The 17,603-nt window shown below is 42.9% G+C and overlaps 1 protein-coding gene across 8 annotated transcripts in view; it reads left to right on the top strand.

Moving 5' to 3' along the window:
* Nucleotides 1-3,627: 3,627 nt before the first annotated feature.
* Nucleotides 3,628-17,603, top strand: part of LOC118119512 (collagen alpha-1(XIX) chain) — a 103,295-nt gene continuing 89,319 nt past the window's right edge. For 4 of the 8 annotated variants that reach the window (XR_004698099.2, XM_035173589.2, XM_035173588.2 and 1 more), the window contains exons 1-9: nt 3,628-3,835; nt 7,164-7,285; nt 7,960-8,034; nt 8,116-8,215; nt 13,109-13,232; nt 13,323-13,598; nt 14,150-14,230; nt 16,561-16,680; nt 17,387-17,449. Coding sequence is in view for 5 of the 8 variants with exons in the window: in XM_035173589.2 (XP_035029480.2) it covers nt 3,774-3,835; nt 7,164-7,285; nt 7,960-8,034; nt 8,116-8,215; nt 13,109-13,232; nt 13,323-13,598; nt 14,150-14,230; nt 16,561-16,680; nt 17,387-17,449 (1,023 nt within the window). In the remaining 3 variants the exon portion in view is untranslated. The remainder of the gene's footprint in view (nt 3,836-7,163; nt 7,286-7,959; nt 8,035-8,115; nt 8,216-13,108; nt 13,233-13,322; nt 13,599-14,149; nt 14,231-16,560; nt 16,681-17,386; nt 17,450-17,603) is intronic. The other 4 variants (XR_004698097.2, XR_004698098.2, XM_035173590.2 and 1 more) reach the window with 1 other exon arrangement.

Genomic DNA, 17,603 nt, shown 5'->3' with positions numbered 1-17,603 from the left:
CGGAGAAATGCTCGTCCTGCGTGAACAGCCAGGCGGCTGCGCTGGAGAACGGCGCTGCGCTGCCCGCAGCGGCGCTTCCGCGTCCGTGTACCCCGGCGTAACTACTGTAACCCGGCGTAACTACTGTACTCCGCGTAACTACTGTAACCCGGTGACAGTAGAGCTGAACACTGCGGAAGTCTTCCACACAGCTGGCAGTGTGGAAGACCGCTGCCAGGCAGCGCAGGGCCGTTTTCAGCGCGCAGCCGCCTGGCTGTTCACACGGGACGAGCATTTCTCCGCTGGTCAGCCCCATAGACTGTATATATAAGGTCAGCCCGCGATTCTGCTTTCTCCGCTTGTTGTTGTACCCGTTGAATGTCGGGGTTCGGGGGTTACAGTAGCGCTGAACACTGCGGAAGTCTTCCACACTGCTGGCTGTGTGGCGCTGACACAAATTCCAGCTCACGCACGGGAGAGGAGCGGTCGCCCGAGCAACTGCTGCAGCCTCCCAGTCCCAACGATCCAGACAAATGCCACATGTGAGTGAATCGCGGGCTGACCAGCGGAGAAATGCTCGTCCCGTGTGAACAGCCCGGCTGCGTGCTTGGGAACGGCGCTGCGCTGCTCGCAGCCTCGCTGCCTCCGTAAACCCGCCGTAGCGAGTGTGGGGGACGGGGGGCCAAGACCATGTGGGAGACTTCCAGTTCCTTGTTACGACACAAAACCCAGGAAGCGCAATCGAGTCGCTCAAGCATGATGTTTCTGACTTAGAGGAACTATAACAAAACGCGCGAGTGTTTTTTCCCCAGAGTTTTTGGGTTGGTAGACATGCCAGATACCCACATTAACCTGTCGAAGCACTAACAAAGTGGAATTTGCATGCTATGTCCCCTTTAAAATATATGGAAATATGGTGTCAGATTTTACCGACTGCACGTACATGTTTGACTTTTAGCAAAGGTTATTGATCTCATTCTTAGAAATAAGAAGGTTACTATTTCTAGGAAGAACAATAATAAACTCCATTCAGGAATCCACACTTTCAAATACCTCCCGATGACGCCATTGACACTACATGTGCACATTACTGGGGAAAAAATGAGATTGAGTGTTATTAACCTTTTGATTCATGCTGTGCAAGTGACATTTTTCTCCGAGAGATGCTCTCACTTGTATAAAAATGTTCACAGAATACTTCTCACACAACAATAATCTCAAGGATATTTTAAAGCCGCCTGTCAGCGGTGGGGACCTTGGGGCTTATGAAATGTCACTCCGGTGAGCTTGGCAACTTTTACCTTGAAGCAGCAATTGGTGGGTTGCATTTGTCACCTGTTTTACACTGACACACACTCTGTCTTTTTAGTGACAGCAGACGCACACAGGTTTAGGTGATGCAGTAACTGTATCTCAGGATGCAGTCCACAAACAGCTTTGTCTATATTTGTAAAAGTCAAACATTTTTACTTTCGCAAAACAAAAAGGGTTTTGTTTCAATTCACTAACGGAATTTGCACCATTTAATCAAAACTGTGTCTGCGTCAAACTAGACCTGGAAGTGACACATGCATTTTGCATTGTGATACACGATATCAGCATACGCTAATAAAAGGCAGGCATAAATCTTCTGGCACTGACCTTAAATGCTCTGATTTGAACTCTTTATGGACATGTGCGATGTTGCTGTTAAATGGTACATGATGTAATTGTATCCTGGTCCATCAAGATGCCATGGCATTTTCATTATTTCACCTTGGCCCCAGTTTTGCCCTAATCTTAAAGAGCCGCGCCACCCAAATCACAAAATCCCTACAATGTTCTCGTGGCCCTGAACCTTTCAGATACTTTTAAAATTGACGATTTGAAGTTATCCATCACTGAGACTTCTTCTGCCACCCCTACACAATAGAGGTGAGGAGATTTTCTTATATATTTTGAATGGAAGAAATCGCTCCACTGTTGTGGGTTTTGTAGATGCCATCTTCAAGAGAAGCAAGAGCTCCCTCTCGGCATGTCCGATCTAACTTGAATTACTTTATTTAATGTTAATAAATCTGATTGAGAGGGGGTTATTTTGTTTAATCAGAGAACTTGTTCCTTTAACTGCTGAAAAACCGTTGGTGGTAATAAAAGTTTCTTCTTGCGAGTAAAAGGAGAGCCAACACTGGGGGCTACACAATTCTCCAGAGAACAGTGGATGTGATACAGATTCTCCGACTGAGACGGGATAAACACATCAGCTTCGGGTTGAATTTACATTACAATGGTACATCGCAGCAGAGAGAGAGAGGAAAGTCAAAATGGGAGTTTCTATATTTGAATTAAAACACTCATCACCACCACCACCACTGTACAGACAGCGTATATTGTACACATCTAGTGTAAACATCTATATTTATATAAAACTCTGGAATTATTGCCAACAGAAAAATCGTTTTCCTATGCTTTTCTGCACTCAGCAAAAAAAAGAATTACTGGTCCTAAAGAATAATGCAGCTGCTAAAAATGTAATTTTCCTATGAGGGAGATCTAAATTTAAAGTCTCAAGTTTTACATAAATATATATATATAAAGTCCTGAAGAATCATTTAACCACTCTTATGTAAAATGCTTATATTCTGCATTCAACAGAAACAGCCTACAGCCACCTGCTTCATTCCAATCACCAGTTGTTCTTTAAACTGTTTCCTCTTTGTTTCTTTGTTTCTGCCATCACAGTTTGGTAAAGTAGACGTCTTTGTGTGTGTGTGTGTGTGTGTGTGTGTGTGTGTGTGTGTGTGTGTGTGTGTGTGTGTGTGTGTGTGTGTGTGTGTGTGTGTGTGTCCTGTGTGAAACGGGAGGGTGCATGAACATCATCTGTCCAAACAGTGTAGTGTGTGGAGTCTGAACACCTGTTTCTTAGTGACCGGGTGTCTTCAACTGTTGGTGTGCTGTTTCAACAAAAGTGCAGCGAGCCCTGCTCTGCTTTAACCTTCATGTGGCTTCCACTGGCGGCTCAGTAATAAAACAGTCTGGATGTAGTGTGGAAACACTGCCAGACACATTTTCAACCTGGGCTTTGGGTATAGAGGAGAATTAATAGGCTGCGAGAGAGGACACTGATAAGACCGTTGAAGCTGCATCAGAAACTCAGCCTCACACTTCCACAGTGCAGTGAATGTTGAAGTTGTTGCCTTCCCGTATGGCAGGATAGTATTGCGACATGGCATTTGCGTGTTCTGACTAAAATAGTATGAGCATGGAGCATGTTGCTGTAACACTGGGCCCGGCTTTGCAGCTGAGAGCTGTCACTCTATCATGCTGGATCCCCTATTCAGCCAACACAATGTGCTGTAGGGCATCAGGTGATGAATAGACAGGTACAAAGACGATGTGTTTGTATTGTTCTCATATTCTCACTTTTGACCTGACAGATCTCCTTGCCAACAACACACATTAATCCACCTTAAAGGGACACAAATCCACGTGCATTAGGGCTCCTATTCAGACAATTTGATCAGATGATAAAGCATCAAACAGTGTAATTCCCGCACCTGGCTCTGCTGAATGGGAGAGTTTGTTTGTTTGGACTCCCCGATGGGCATCTATTTCCCCCTCTAATATGAAAGCTTTCAGTGCGCGCTCCTCTTGTTTGCTCAAGTCTCAGCCAGTGCATCTCAGAAATAATGACAGAGTGGGAGGGCCACTCGGTGCAACTAATAAGGACCGAGATCCAGCAGGCGATCCCACTGTGACTTTTATTTCCAAGTCCTGGAATCCGGAATCGGACTGATCGTAATCACACATGGATTATGCGCCTTTCGCCGCGTTTTGTGCGTTTTTGCCATAGAGAGGAAACTTTCCCCCCGCAACTGTGAGTACTCATCCCAAAGCGAATGCCTCAGCAGATTTAGAGATCGCTTCACAATGCAAAAGGCAAGCGCGTTAACATGCTGGAAATCAATTTGAAAGGGACACACTGTGCGTATTCTGTCGCTTGGCACGTGGGACTTTGGATTTTTTACGCATGGCTTGATATCTCTGTAACTTGTGCGTAAAGTGGGAAGGCTATTCGTGCTTTTGTGAGCGCTCCGCGACAGTAAACAGGCGCCGTCATGTCACTTGTTAACAGCAAAGTCCGAAATGTGGCGGATACTGGAGGAATATGATCCGATCTACATGTGCCGTAATTAATAAAAGAAAAAAAAAAACCCGAAAGCATCCAGCCAATCAGCGGTGGCGCAGAGCAACACGCTGCTTTGAATATTGCAAAGAGTTACAGTGAAGTTATTACCAGTTACTGAAAGTGGCTGAGTGAATGATGGAGAGACGGGAGTGTGTGTGTGTGTGTGTCTGTGTGTGTGTGTGTGTGTGTGCTTGGTCCAGATATTAGTCTTGTTGTGGGGACCTAAATCATTCACATTAAAGAAAAGCAAATCATGGCATTTTAAGGTGAAGACATATTTAAGGCTAGGTTAAGATTTGTGCAAGTCTCAAGGAAACCAAAGCAAATCCATATAATGTCCTCTAAAGTCCTATAAGCCTGGTCCCAATGAGGCAGAATGTAATTTCTGAAGTCCTAAGTCTTAGGGGTAAGATGCAGATTGTGGTTAAGTTAGGTTAAGGTTAGAGTTAGGCATGGATTGGTCGTAGTGAAGGTTTGTGTTAAGATGTGAATTGTGGTTAGGTTAAGGCTACAATTAGACATTAATTGTTTAAGATAAGGTTTTGGTTTGCCTGTCCACAGTGAATGGAAGTTGTGTGTGTGCGTGTGTTTGTGACTGTGTGTGACCAAAGCCTAAAAATCCACACCCACACACACAGGAATGAAATCGATTCAGATTTACAGCAGATGGTGCAGCAGCATTGCTCGCTTCAAGTGAATGAGGTAAAATAACGTGTGGGTTTCAAAGCACCACATTTAACTCCTGGACAGAATCCTCAACAACAAGGGTCAGTCATGTAAAGATGTGGAGTGCATGTGACTGCAGGGCTAGAGGTGTGGGAGCCGCCGTGTGCTGCATGCATTTGCAGAAACTGTGGGAATGCCGTGCGCCTTCACACAGACAGGGAACGTGATACCTCTGTAGTCGCTACTTGTCTGGCGGCCCATGCATGGCTGCAGTTGTAAGTGGCGTGGTCACTTCATCTCCATGCGCCATGACGGCTTACTGTAGGCCCGCACGCCAAACTTTATGATCCGGCAGCGGGAGAAGGCACAAGTGCTCGGGAAGCGTGGACGGGAATTAATCATTTGGGGCGAAATTAATTTGGATAAGAAGGCGGCTGTTAAAGGCCGAGGCTAAAAATACTGTTGGTCACACTTATGTGACACTGTGCATATAAATTAACTGAATGTATTGTGGCGGCTATGGTGGTCGTTGGAGGTCAAGTTCAGTGCTCGGCTCTGTGTTCTGTGGTGGTTTGTTCCTCAGTGGAAATAGATGAATGTGAAACAGGAAGGGAGGATTAAGGGGATTGCACACTGAGAAAAGCAGGTTACATTATGACTTTAATGAATTGCCTGCGCCCGCATTTAATATACGCTTAACAAACAAGGAATTAAGTGTGTTGTTAGAAGAGAATAATCACTAACACAAATGGATTTTAACATATTCACGTGTTTGCATATAAAGTGCCACTTTAGAGTTGATGTATGAAGCAGTGTGTAGGGTTATATGGAGCTTCTGCTGCCTCTTCTTCATCTTCTTCTTTCTTCATCTTCTATATCTTCTTCTTCTTCTTGAAGGTCCTTGAAATAAAGTCGCGTGAAATTGGATGCAAAGTAATCCAGAAATTACTCGCGACGTCTAGACAGAGTAAAGTCTCACTGTACTTTATTGACTGTACTTCAGAACAGATTGCCTCGCCTTCTTTGCAATGGCACGGGATTAATGCTGGAGATGTTGGTTTGGCAGCGCAGTCATGTGGTTTTAAGAGTCCCACTTGTAACTGGAGGTTTCCAGGTTTGATCCCTCCGCGTGACGTCCTTGACCGAGACGCACCGCTGACAGCTCCCACATCAAACACAACCGAGTGTTAATGGTGCACCCCAGTGACAAGGATCAAGGCTTTGTCACGAGAGACCTAAGAACAGGCCGAGCAACAAACAACCCAGTGCTCGAGTATTGTAAATAAACCCTCTTCTCGAGATGCCCTGAGACACATGCTGTAAACTTAATCAGGAATAATGATGAATGACGACCACTTAAACCTGCCGAGTTAATGAATTTAGATAAACACCACACACAGCAACACCTCCCCATTGTGTTGTCTTTATCTTCGATCGAGTGTATCGGCACAATTCCACCGCTAATTTGTGGCGTCGACATGCAGACCTGATGAATTATAAACTGTCTGCGGAGAGCGAGAGGCAGCTCGGCTCGCCGGTTATCAATTGAAATCTTAACATAAACAGAGCTTAGAGTATAATGATTTAGCTGCTGTATAGACATCTCCATTCATCACTGTACGGCAGGTGTTCATGAAGCTAATGAATGAAGGACTCACAAGTGCATTCTCCATGTGGAGTGACTTGACATAAATACATTAGGAGGCTTTCAGGGACCCCTGAGTGGGTAGGAGAGCGGGGTTGTAAAAGATTCAATTCACGGTTGATTTACAGTTGAATTTAGTTTCAGGAAAACACAAGTTGCACTTAAGTTTATTTCGTTTTTTTGTTGCTAAAATTAACAGAGCAGATTTGCAGACATGAGTGTGAAATAAAGGAGTGAAACTGTTTTAATTGTATTCATCTTAGTTTGTGTAGCAATCAAACAAACTAGTTTTTTATAGTGCTGTAGCTGGATGAATCCAACTGTGGCCAACGTTGCTGTTTGCACGCAGCGGAATAACAGGTTTCTAATTAAAATGAGTAGAATACTTGCAAGTATGTGTTTGCAACTTTACTTCCAGTGCTTACTTCAAATTACTTAAATTATACTAATTCAGTTTGCTTAAATTATACTCAACAACTGATATAAATACAATTCATCACTTTAATTTGAAGGAAAAACATAACTTTTGTAAGTTTAACAGTTTTGTGTACCTCTGCTGATAGTTGGATGCAGAATATGACTTCATTAAGATTTGTTTTTTCTGGAATTTTTTTCATCCTTTTGCCTATTTCAGTTTGATCAAATCCTAAGACTGAATTTAACTGAATTGTGAATTAAATATATCTATATTCTGTTTGCATCCAGGTTTTCAAGTGGACTACGTTCCAGTGTAGGAGCCATGATGTGCTCGCTGAGATGGACTGTTGTCCTCTGGAGTTTAAATTCCATTCACTGCACGTTTGGAATGGCAGTGGGTGAACAGACAGGTATGTGTGTTTGTCGTCCTTTAGTGTGTCAAAATAAAGCCGACAAGGTTTTGTTTAAAAATGTCTGACCTCTGATTGTAGCTTAAAAGAATACACACACAGACAGGAAGATGTGTTAAACTGTGATCATAAAAATAAGATACTCCTTGTGTAATATTTTTTTAAAAACTAGTCAAGCATTCAAAAACATCTATAGATTTATATAATAATGTGAATATAATAGTGTAAATAGTGTTTACAGTGTTTCTTAATACTATTCTTTGGGTAATGTCTTTGTCTGAAAAAGACAGATTGTGGTAAAAACTAAAACCTCAGGGAAATATGACGGGACTATCAGTATTCAGAAAGCCAGCCTCCATTCAAATTCGATTTTAGAGGATGTAATGTTGCCTATAAATTACATCTCGGTCTCAGTTGGGTATTTTTTTTATGTTTTCAACTTTAAACCGAAGTTTGAAATATTAATGAAAAAAAAAAAAATGTAAATTGATCTTCTGCTCTGATGTGAATTTTTCCCAAGTGTTTTTTTTATTAATGATAGGAAATGCAATGTGGAAAAGAATTCACGATTCAATAAATAATTTCCTTCCCGATACGACTATTCAAAACTGTCTTCAAATATAAATGAACATCAATACTCAGCACTAACAGCCTCTCTGTGGCTTTTCCTCCAGACGGCTCTTGTCCCCCTCTGAGCGTGGATGAGCGCAGGTTTACCGATGTTTTAGATCGTCCCTTGCAAATCACAGGTATGTCCCTGACCGAACACAGGTTGATTTGTACATATGTCCCCATTCTCCTGTTTAACTGAGGTCACACATTGTTCACAGGATTCGACCTCACAGAAAAGTTTCTTCTTCGAAAGGGCACGATCACGGAAGACCTGCCGTCGTTTCGTTTAGGCAGCAGTCCCCTTATTAAGCCGACAAAGTGAGTATCATGTATGTTTAAACGCTTATGTGTGTTTATTTTCTGCATCACTTGGGTTTCGGATGCTGTTCCCTGGTTCCTTACATTGTTTGACGATAACTCAGACAGACAGTCTCCATGTCAGCTACCACTCGGTAATTAATCTTCCAATACGCTGTTTCATTTATACCTCTCCCTTGCTCTTGCTGTTAGACGCAGCACAATCCAGGCATGCTGTTAGACGCAGTCATTCATGTGTGGCCGAGGTATTAAACGGCAGTCTTCATTTGGATCAACACTCAGGCTGCTGCTGTTTTTCTCCCTCATGAACAGGTTCTCAATATGGAGTCCCTGTTATTTCTTGCAACTCCACGTGTGACGTTTGTAAAAAAAAAACTGAAATATTACTTCTATAATGGGTCTCTGTTGTGCAGACAGCAACGAGAGGTTTAGCTCGTTTTTTCTTGAGATCCAGTGATATTGTACGAAGAAGAGAAAAAAGCGAACCCCTGAATAGTTATAACTGAATTTCATGAAAGGATTGACTTGAGGCAATCCAGATTTACTCTTCCCCGCTCAGAGCGATCGTACCATTTGCCTCGGCTAATAAGGGCAAGCTGTGAGGTGCACTGTTACGCAGGGAATCATTTGAACAGAATTAATATATATTGCACTTATTCTAGAAATATCATAAGGGCAAAAGGGAATGAAAAAAGTGTGAGCACCTACGTTACGAGAGGAATATTAAAATCGCGACACAAATGGCACGCTGAGGTCCTATTCACTGAAGACCTTTATTCTCCTGGTCAACCTTCATGTTGACATCTTGATATACATTGGAAATTTGAATATTTTTCCCCATCAGCTGCATTAAGTTTGACCAGAGGAGCATAAAAAACCAGTGGCTGCCCATCTAGGCTTTAGAGTGACGTTTTGGACTAGAACAAATAAATGTATTTTGAGATGTCCGTTGTTTCTTTGCCCCTCGGGTTGCATCTGTGAAAGATAACACCTTGTCATTCTCCGGGGAGGCGAGGTTATTTTGAGTAGTTTTACATGACAAGAAACTGTAAACATTTACTGCCACTCTCTCGTTGGCGAGGTGAAGGGATCTTTGAGCCAGGTGATTTGTGATCTCCCTCCCCTGTTCAGTCAGCCGGCCGAAAATACATTTACCTCAGTCCTTCCCTCCGTCTGGGCCCGTAGTGCAAGAAGATGCTGGTTCTCAATGACACTGCTGACAGTGTCATTGGTTATAGTGGTGAGACTGCGATCCCTCTCATATCCAATTATCTAAGTACTTTGACAGGTGACACTGCATGTCAGCTGAGGAAGGAAAGCGACGGCAATTGCACGGAGCGGGAGGCCCCTCTGCCCCCGGCCCCCGGCCCCAGCCAGTAAAGCATCGCTCGCTTTACTTTCAGGATATGCAGAGATGGATGCTCGACTCTCCAGATCTGGCTAATGTTCTGTCAGCTCTTTGGCACAATACGTATTACGGTGCGTAGATCAGAGCTGAAACACCCGTGGAACATTTGTATTGGCTGACAAATCTCTCTAGAAACTGCAGCTTGTATTCATAGTATGCTCCCATGCTGTATCAAAGCACAGTGATGGCAGCTCCGGCGTCGCGTCTTTGGAAACACGAATGTTTGGCCTCGCCCTGTTTACATTCTTCTGTCCCGCATTCATATCTCTCTACTACAACATCGTGGAATGTGGTGTTATTCAATTTCTGATTTGGTTGGATGGAATGCGTTTGACCTTGCTGTCACTCTAGAGCGACATTCGTTGATTCACAGCTTCGTCTCCGTATCCACGCACACCTCCGCACAGAGGTAACGGCCACATACAGACATTATCAACGATTCACTATCATGTGCCCACTGTACAACATCCTATACATGAAAGTGTACACACTAACTTCCGTGGTCTCCATGTTGTTTACTTCCATACGACAGTAGTAAGATGTGTTGATGTTCTTTTTTCGTGCATGTGCATCATTTTCAGGACCATGACCCATTCACATTGCAAAAAACAGATAATTAGATCTGAGCAATGAATCCTAATTGAGGATTAAGGCTTGCAGCGTGAACCGGCCTGTGTCAGAGGCCTCGCACTTGGAGCATGCTTTCACTTACTCACAAAGTTTAAAATTCGTTGCTGTATTTTTTTGTCATAACAGTGATTTTGTATTCATGGTCAAATGCACATTTTGTCAAAACAACACCATGTTCATCAGAGGTATCAGATTCATCTCAATTAATTTTACAGCATGGTGGCAGATCACACATTTTTGAAACAGTGTGTTTTCGGCGGCGTGGCGTTTCCTGCAGCGCCACGACTCCGTTAGGTGTGTGTGTGTGTGTGTAGAGGAACACACATTTACACGGTAATGATGATAACAGCAGCAGTCTAACACACCTCCGCTACACTCATTTGCATAAAGTCTCTGTCCTGCAGATCACAGGCGGGTTTGATTTGGCTCGATCAGTGGCAGGCCCCTATCACGCTGGCATGCAGCACTTCCATGTTAAAACCGGATAGAGGAGTCCTGCTGAGAGGAAGTTATAGTCCTCGCTCGCTTGAATGATGCATTCAGCTCAGAAACCGACGTGGTGGAGGCCACTTTGATCCGGTGGAGGATTGAGTGTCGGCGATAGGGACGCGAGCCAACTAGGCTCACATTTGAGCTTTGATTGTTTCAGCGACGGCAATCTGATTCCTCTGACTCATTTGAACGAATCCTCTTGGATAGGATTTCCTGCAGGCGGCCAGGACACTAAAGCCGCTTCCGGGAGATTCTCGAGCAGACCGGTAGTGTTGCTGTGACATTCTGTCAAACCATTGTCTCTGATTATACAAGCAGCAGCTTCAGCCAAGCAAATATGCTTGGTCAAGGACGCGTTCCAAGAGTGGTGATGGTTTCCAGACAGCACATGGTCGCTCCCGATGAAAGTGGAATTACTTCTGATTATAACTCTTCTGGCAGTGGTGGCGCTGCTCTGTGACCTTTTGTGCTTCTCCTGATTATTGTTATGGATGTGCTCTATTTCCCAAAACACAGCACATATGCGCCGTTAACTGGTGGCTCGAAGAAATGTTACTCAAGCAGATATCTCTCTTCCTCACTGCTGGGGCTGTTTCGTCGCTTTTGCTTTTGCTATTTCACATTGTAGAATCCAACCCTATAGAATACAGAGCTGAACCTAATCCAGGAGACGGCTATGCTTCCCCCAGAACATGTTTGCCAATGCAAATGAGTTATATACAAATGGGACTTGGAAAAGACAGGGTTGGCAAAGTCCCTGTATATTGTAGAAACTGGTGGATGCGATATAAGCAAAAAAAAAAGAATAATGCTCTTTCTTTTCATTCACTCATTATCACTTACGTAAACACGTGTTTCTCCAAAGAATCGGATAAAAACAACCGTCAAACCAACCAATCAGTGAGCTTTGAGGCCGTTTAGCCACAGATGGCAATCAGCACGAGGTTAAGACCTTTAACCCCGTGGTCTCTCGGAGATCAAGTTTGCTGACAGACTGTGTTTTGAAATCAGAGCAGACTTCTTAAAGAAGGGTGTGAACCTCAGAAGCCCGAACAGAAAACACTCTTGCAGCGTGTTCTGCAGAGTTTGTATTAAATTAGCTTAAATATATTCTGTTCCAGCGGTTGCAGTGGCTGCATAAGGTTTTGGATTTTCTCATTTGCATTTTGTTCTTTATATGTTCTTATCTGTCTCTCACAATAATGTGTAATACATTAGGTTCGAGAAGTCGCTGTGTACTGTGTTGATTCTGAAATATTCTGTTTAATTTATTTTGTAAAGCCTCATTTTTATAAATTGCCGTGCCACTTTTCATATTGAATCGCTGCTGAAACAGTCCTTTAGCCCTCGGGCAGCGAATAACCTTCCCCCGTCCCCGGCCTCTCGCAGAAGCATTTGATTTTTTTCCGGGGGAGCTCTAACTCTGCGTATTTATCATTTTAGTCATGTACCATTTACAGCAAAATCTCAAAGAATTCGAGGGACACAGTAGAAGAGGGTGTGAAGCTCTGAGAGAATAGGAGATGATATATTGGAGTGAAAACTAATTTCCAACCTGTCTGAAGAAACTCTTTCACCCCCCACAGCAGTGCGCTGGCTCCTCAATGACCTTATCGTTGCATTATTATTTTTGCTGATATTGATTTATTATGTTTATGCTCCTCCACTTTTGACTGTTACTCTGAGCCTGGAGTAAGGGTTAGGGTTAGAATATATTCATTTTATTTTTAGTGTATCAAACAGGAAGGGAGGTGCAGGCGTTGGCTGAGAGATGAGTTAGAGAATAAACTGTAATTCATTTGAGAGCGGTTGTAATAATATTTGAAATATATATTGTCTTTCCTCTATATACCCTATTCCTTCTGCATATGTTGCTCTTGCTGAAACTACATTTTCAGCTGTGGACACAGTATTTTTTTGTGCTCCGCGGAGCAGCTGAGGTCGTCCACATAAAGCCATGACGACATTGCACAAGACGTCCATAACCCTTTAACTGTGGCACATGGAATCTCAGCGAGGGAAAAAGATTGGCTCCTGTGACTTTGGATCAATTTCTGCGCGTTTTCATTATCTGAATGACACGGGGGAGCCAGTATAAAATTCATCAAGCTAAATGGAATCAAGTTTGTCAGGATTATTTATGTGAACGTCTCCTCAGCGGGAGGATATTGAAATGTTTTATCGATCATTGAAGTTGATTGGCTGGTTCATTGTTGAGCCCCTGAAAGCTCTGAAAGAGTTTACGGTCACTGTCGAGAAATGAGGCTTGACACCGTTGTCTTTCATTTATAAAATATTTGAATGATAATGATTCGAAATGTTCATTTGTGAAAATGTGACCGTGTTTTATTATGTTTGTTTAGATTCATATTTCAAAATGGACTTTCAAGCGAGTACTCCCTCGTCACCACCTTCCGGGTCAGAAGAACGACAAAAAAAGACCGCTGGTATCTTTGGCAGATTTTCGACCAATCTGGAGGCAGTCAGGTGGGCGTCACGCTACGTTTTAATGTCATACAGCCAGTTCCAGTTGCCACTACTCCAACATGATGGGATGGCTGTTTCTTTGCTCCGCAGGTGTCCGTTGTGGTCGACGGCGGCAAGAAGGTGGTGGAGTTTTCCTTCCAGGGTCAGCTGAAGAACACCCTGCGCTACACATTCAAGAGCCGAGACCTGCACGCCCTCTTTGATCGGCAGTGGCACAAGCTGAGCGTTTCCGTGCAGAGCAACATTGTCTCCATTTACATGGACTGCAAGCTAATAGAACGGAGACTGACCGATGAGAAGGACGACGTTGACCCCGGTGGGCGAACGCTCATCACCACACGGGTGGAGGATGGACGGCCTGTGGATGTATGTCAGGAGCTAACTTTGTCCAAACATGTTTTGTTTGTCTTATTTAAGGTTTTACCTCATTTTGGTCTGGCAGTTGTTCGAGTCGTAGTAGTTTACTTTCTCAAAGCATTTGAAAGATATTCAAAACACGCTTCAAGGGCTTGTTTTCTTAATCAGTGTTAATCCTGTATTGTGACATACAGTATGTGTTACACTCATTCTCAGAGCGGCCTGCGAGTGCTAAAAAAACATTGGGTCAGCCATGCCATTCGGTCACCCAATACTTATGAGCAGAACCTGGCTTAAGTAGCATTAACAGCTGACCCCCACATGATTTGTAAAGATGTATGTCAGTACAACAGAAAAAAATGACGCCGTGGAAGTGTGAAGCTGCAGCAACTCAGTTAGAAGATGAAGCCTTGTAAGACCTGTGTCTGTGGTTCAGACGTGATGTTTACCAAGTGTTTCACAGGCGAAGAAAACCCCGAGATCCGAGCTTTACCGGTCAAAAGAGAAGTATAATGTGACGGTGGAGCTGTGGTCTCTTAATGAGAGCTGTTTTTCCACAGATTGAACTCAGACTATTTCTAATCTACTGTGACCCCTATATCGCGGAGATGGAAAATTGCTGTGAGCTGCTGGAACCAAAGGTAAAATCTTTTAATACCTCTGCACAGCACTAACACCTGCAGTTTACAGTCGATGGAATGACAAGAAGTAAGGCGGATTTTGGATTTATGTCCGTTTTCCTGACCGTTATTATTCGTAATCTATTTTATTACTAATGAGATGATATATTACATGTGTGCTTTCAAAACTCAGGACCCTGTGATGTAATGTGGTGATTCAGTGCGTCTCTGATTTAAGTACATTCAGCATATGTCAGTAACAGAGTGAACAGTGAACTTTAACCTATACAGTGTGATCAGAGAGTGAAAGTGTAACAAGGTTTTTGTCGTTTTCTTCCACGAGGGCTCGTGTCCCCTGATAGAAACCGAATAACACAGATCTTCCATCACCTTCTAATCAATAAGGGCTAATGGAACAGCGATTTCAAATGGAGAGATGACCTTTGACCCCTTTAGCATGATATGTCATTATAAGCATGCTGTCATTTCAGTGTAAAGTTACTGCGAGGGATTTGGCACAACCTTGGAAAGGGATCACTGCCTGTGAGACTGAAAGTACAACCGGCTGCTCAGTGCTTTCTAAGTTTCGCTGCGTTGTTGTTTTTGTTATTTGCAGCCTGATATACACTACCGTTCAAAAGTTTGGGGTCACCCAGACAATTTTGTGTTTTCCATGAAAACTCACACTTTTATTTATCAAATGAGTTGCAAAATGAATAGAAAATATAGTCAAGACATTGACAAGGTTAGAAATAATGATTTTTATTTGAAATATTAATTTTGTTCTTCAAACTTTGCTTTCGTCAAGGAATGCTCCATTTGCAGCAATTACAGCATTGCAGACCTTTGGCATTCTAGCTGTTAATTTGTTGAGGTAATCTGTAGAAATTTCACCCCACGCTTCCTGAAGCACCTCCCACAAGTTGGATTGGCTTGATGGGCACTTCTTGCGTACCATACGGTCAAGCTGCTCCCACAACAGCTCAATGGGGTTGAGATCTGGTGACTGCGCTGGCCACTCCATTACAGACAGCATACCAGCTGCCTGCTTCTTCCCTAAATAGTTCTTGCATAATGTGGAGGTGTGCTTTGGGTCATTGTCCTGTTGTAGGAGGAAATTGGCTCCAATCAAGCGCTGTCCACAGGGTATGGCATGGCGTTGCAAAATGGAGTGATAGCCTTCCTTATTTAAAATCCCTTTTACCTTGTACAAATCTCCCACTTTACCAGCACCAAAGCAGCCCCAGACCATCACATTACCTCCACCATGCTTGACAGATGGCGTCAGGCACTCTTCCAGCATCTTTTCACCTGTTCTGCGTCTCACAAATGTTCTTCTGTGTGATCCAAACACCTCAAACTTTGATTCGTCTGTCCATAACACTTTTTTCCAATCTTCCTCTGTCCAATGTCTGTGTTCTTTTGCCCATATCAATCTTTTCTTTTTATTGGCCAGTCTCAGATATGGCTTTTTCTTTGCCACTCTGCCTAGAAGGCCAGCATCCCGGCGTCGCCTCTTCACTGTAGACGTTGACACTGGCGTTTTGCGGGTACCATTTAAAGAAGCTGCCAGTTGAGGACCTGTGAGGCGTCTATTTCTCAAACTAGAGACTCTAATATACTTGTCTTCTTGCTGAGTTGTGCACCGGGGCCTCCCACTTCTCTTTCTACTCTGGTTAGAGCCCGTTTGTGCTGTTCTCTGAAGGGATTAGTACACACCGTTGTAGGACATTTTTAGTTTCTTCGCAATTTCTCGCATGGAATAGCCTTCATTTCTAAGAACAAGAATAGACTGGCGAGTTTCACATCAAAGTTCTCTTTTTCTGGCCATTTTGAGAGTATAATCGAACCCACAAATGTGATGCTCCAGATACTCAACTAGCTCAAAGGAAGGCCAGTTTTATAGCTTCTCTCACCAGCAAAACAGTTTTCAGCTGTGCTAACATAATTGCACAAGGGTTTTCAAGGGTTTTCTAATCATCCATTAGTCTTCTAAGGCGATTAGCAAACACAATGTACCATTAGAACACTGGAGTGATAGTTGCTGGAAATGGGCCTCTATACACCTATGTAGATATTTCATTAAAAACCGGACGTTTCCACCTAGAATAGTCATTTACCACGTTAACAATGTATAAAGTGTATTTCTGATTAATTTAATGTTATCTTCATTGAAAAAAACAGTGCTTTTCTTTGAAAAATAAGGAAATTTCTAAGTGACCCCAAACTTTTGAACGGTAGTGTATATTTGTTATTTATGCTGCTTAAAACCCAGGCTTCCTCAGGTAAAGTGTGCTGCATTCATTGACAGTGGATGGCATCTAAACAGTGCAATTTCTGTATTGATCCAGTGCGAAGCCGAGAAAACGTTTAATGGGACTTCCCCTCCCCTGGTGACGGAGAAGCTTCCCCAGATGCTTTCTCAGCCGGTCCCGCAGTCAATTGACAGATGTAACTGTCCGGCAGAAAAGGTACAATCAATCAACAAGGGCCTCTAATTGAGTAAGAGTAGTCTCTATTGTAACTGACAGAGCACTGATTTACATGTGCTATTACTGGCACTTAACAGCCATTTAGAGGACATTTATAGCAAAAAGTGTGTTTGCCAAAGCTACCCTAGACGTAATCTTTTAGAAAAGTGGCACAATTCTGGAAAGATGTCCAATTGTGGTGAATCTGCACTCTGCTTTGTGAAAAAGTAAAAGGATTCTTTAAACTGCAAAACATTTTCTTAGATTAAAATTCAAATTGTAGTTCAAGTCCTCTATGGGGGGGGGGGGCAGACAGAACAGGTTGAAGGTGACATCCAGTTCCACTGCCAGGGTTTTATTTATAATACTCATCAACACAATCAGCTTTTCACTGACCTATTAACATTTTTGGTTTGTATATTTCAATAAATATTTTGCCTCTATACAGATACACATCATTTCTATCAGTAGAGATACATTTCATATGCAACAATAGGCACAAATAATAAAGATTAGACATTTTCAAAAGGTGCTTTGACTCTGTAAAAACTTTATTTCTAAGGTAATTTAACCTCATATGTTTTGCTTCACTGATGAATATTTTAGTTCTTTATTACAGTTTTCTTCATTCTAATTGATTAAGTATGATAATGAAACGAATGCATCTGAAATGTTTTAATCCTACTGATGTTTACTGTGTGTACAGGGAGATGCTGGTCTTCCAGGGGTAGTTGGACTAGCAGGAGAAACGGGGGATAAAGGAGACAAGGTATAAACCACATTCTTTTATGAATTTGATACATGCACGTATGTATTCATGCTTTGTGTTGAGTGAATGTCAATCACACAGTATTCTCATTGGGCCGCCATGTTGTAAATAACTGCCGCACTGGGTTTTCTCTGCGGACAGTAGGGGCGCTTTT

This window comes from Hippoglossus stenolepis, chromosome 12 (assembly GCF_022539355.2).
Source record: "Hippoglossus stenolepis isolate QCI-W04-F060 chromosome 12, HSTE1.2, whole genome shotgun sequence".
In the NCBI taxonomy this organism is placed as follows: domain Eukaryota; kingdom Metazoa; phylum Chordata; class Actinopteri; order Pleuronectiformes; family Pleuronectidae; genus Hippoglossus; species Hippoglossus stenolepis.
Note: the sequence above shows the minus strand (reverse complement) of the source record. Positions and strands in the feature narration are given on the sequence as shown.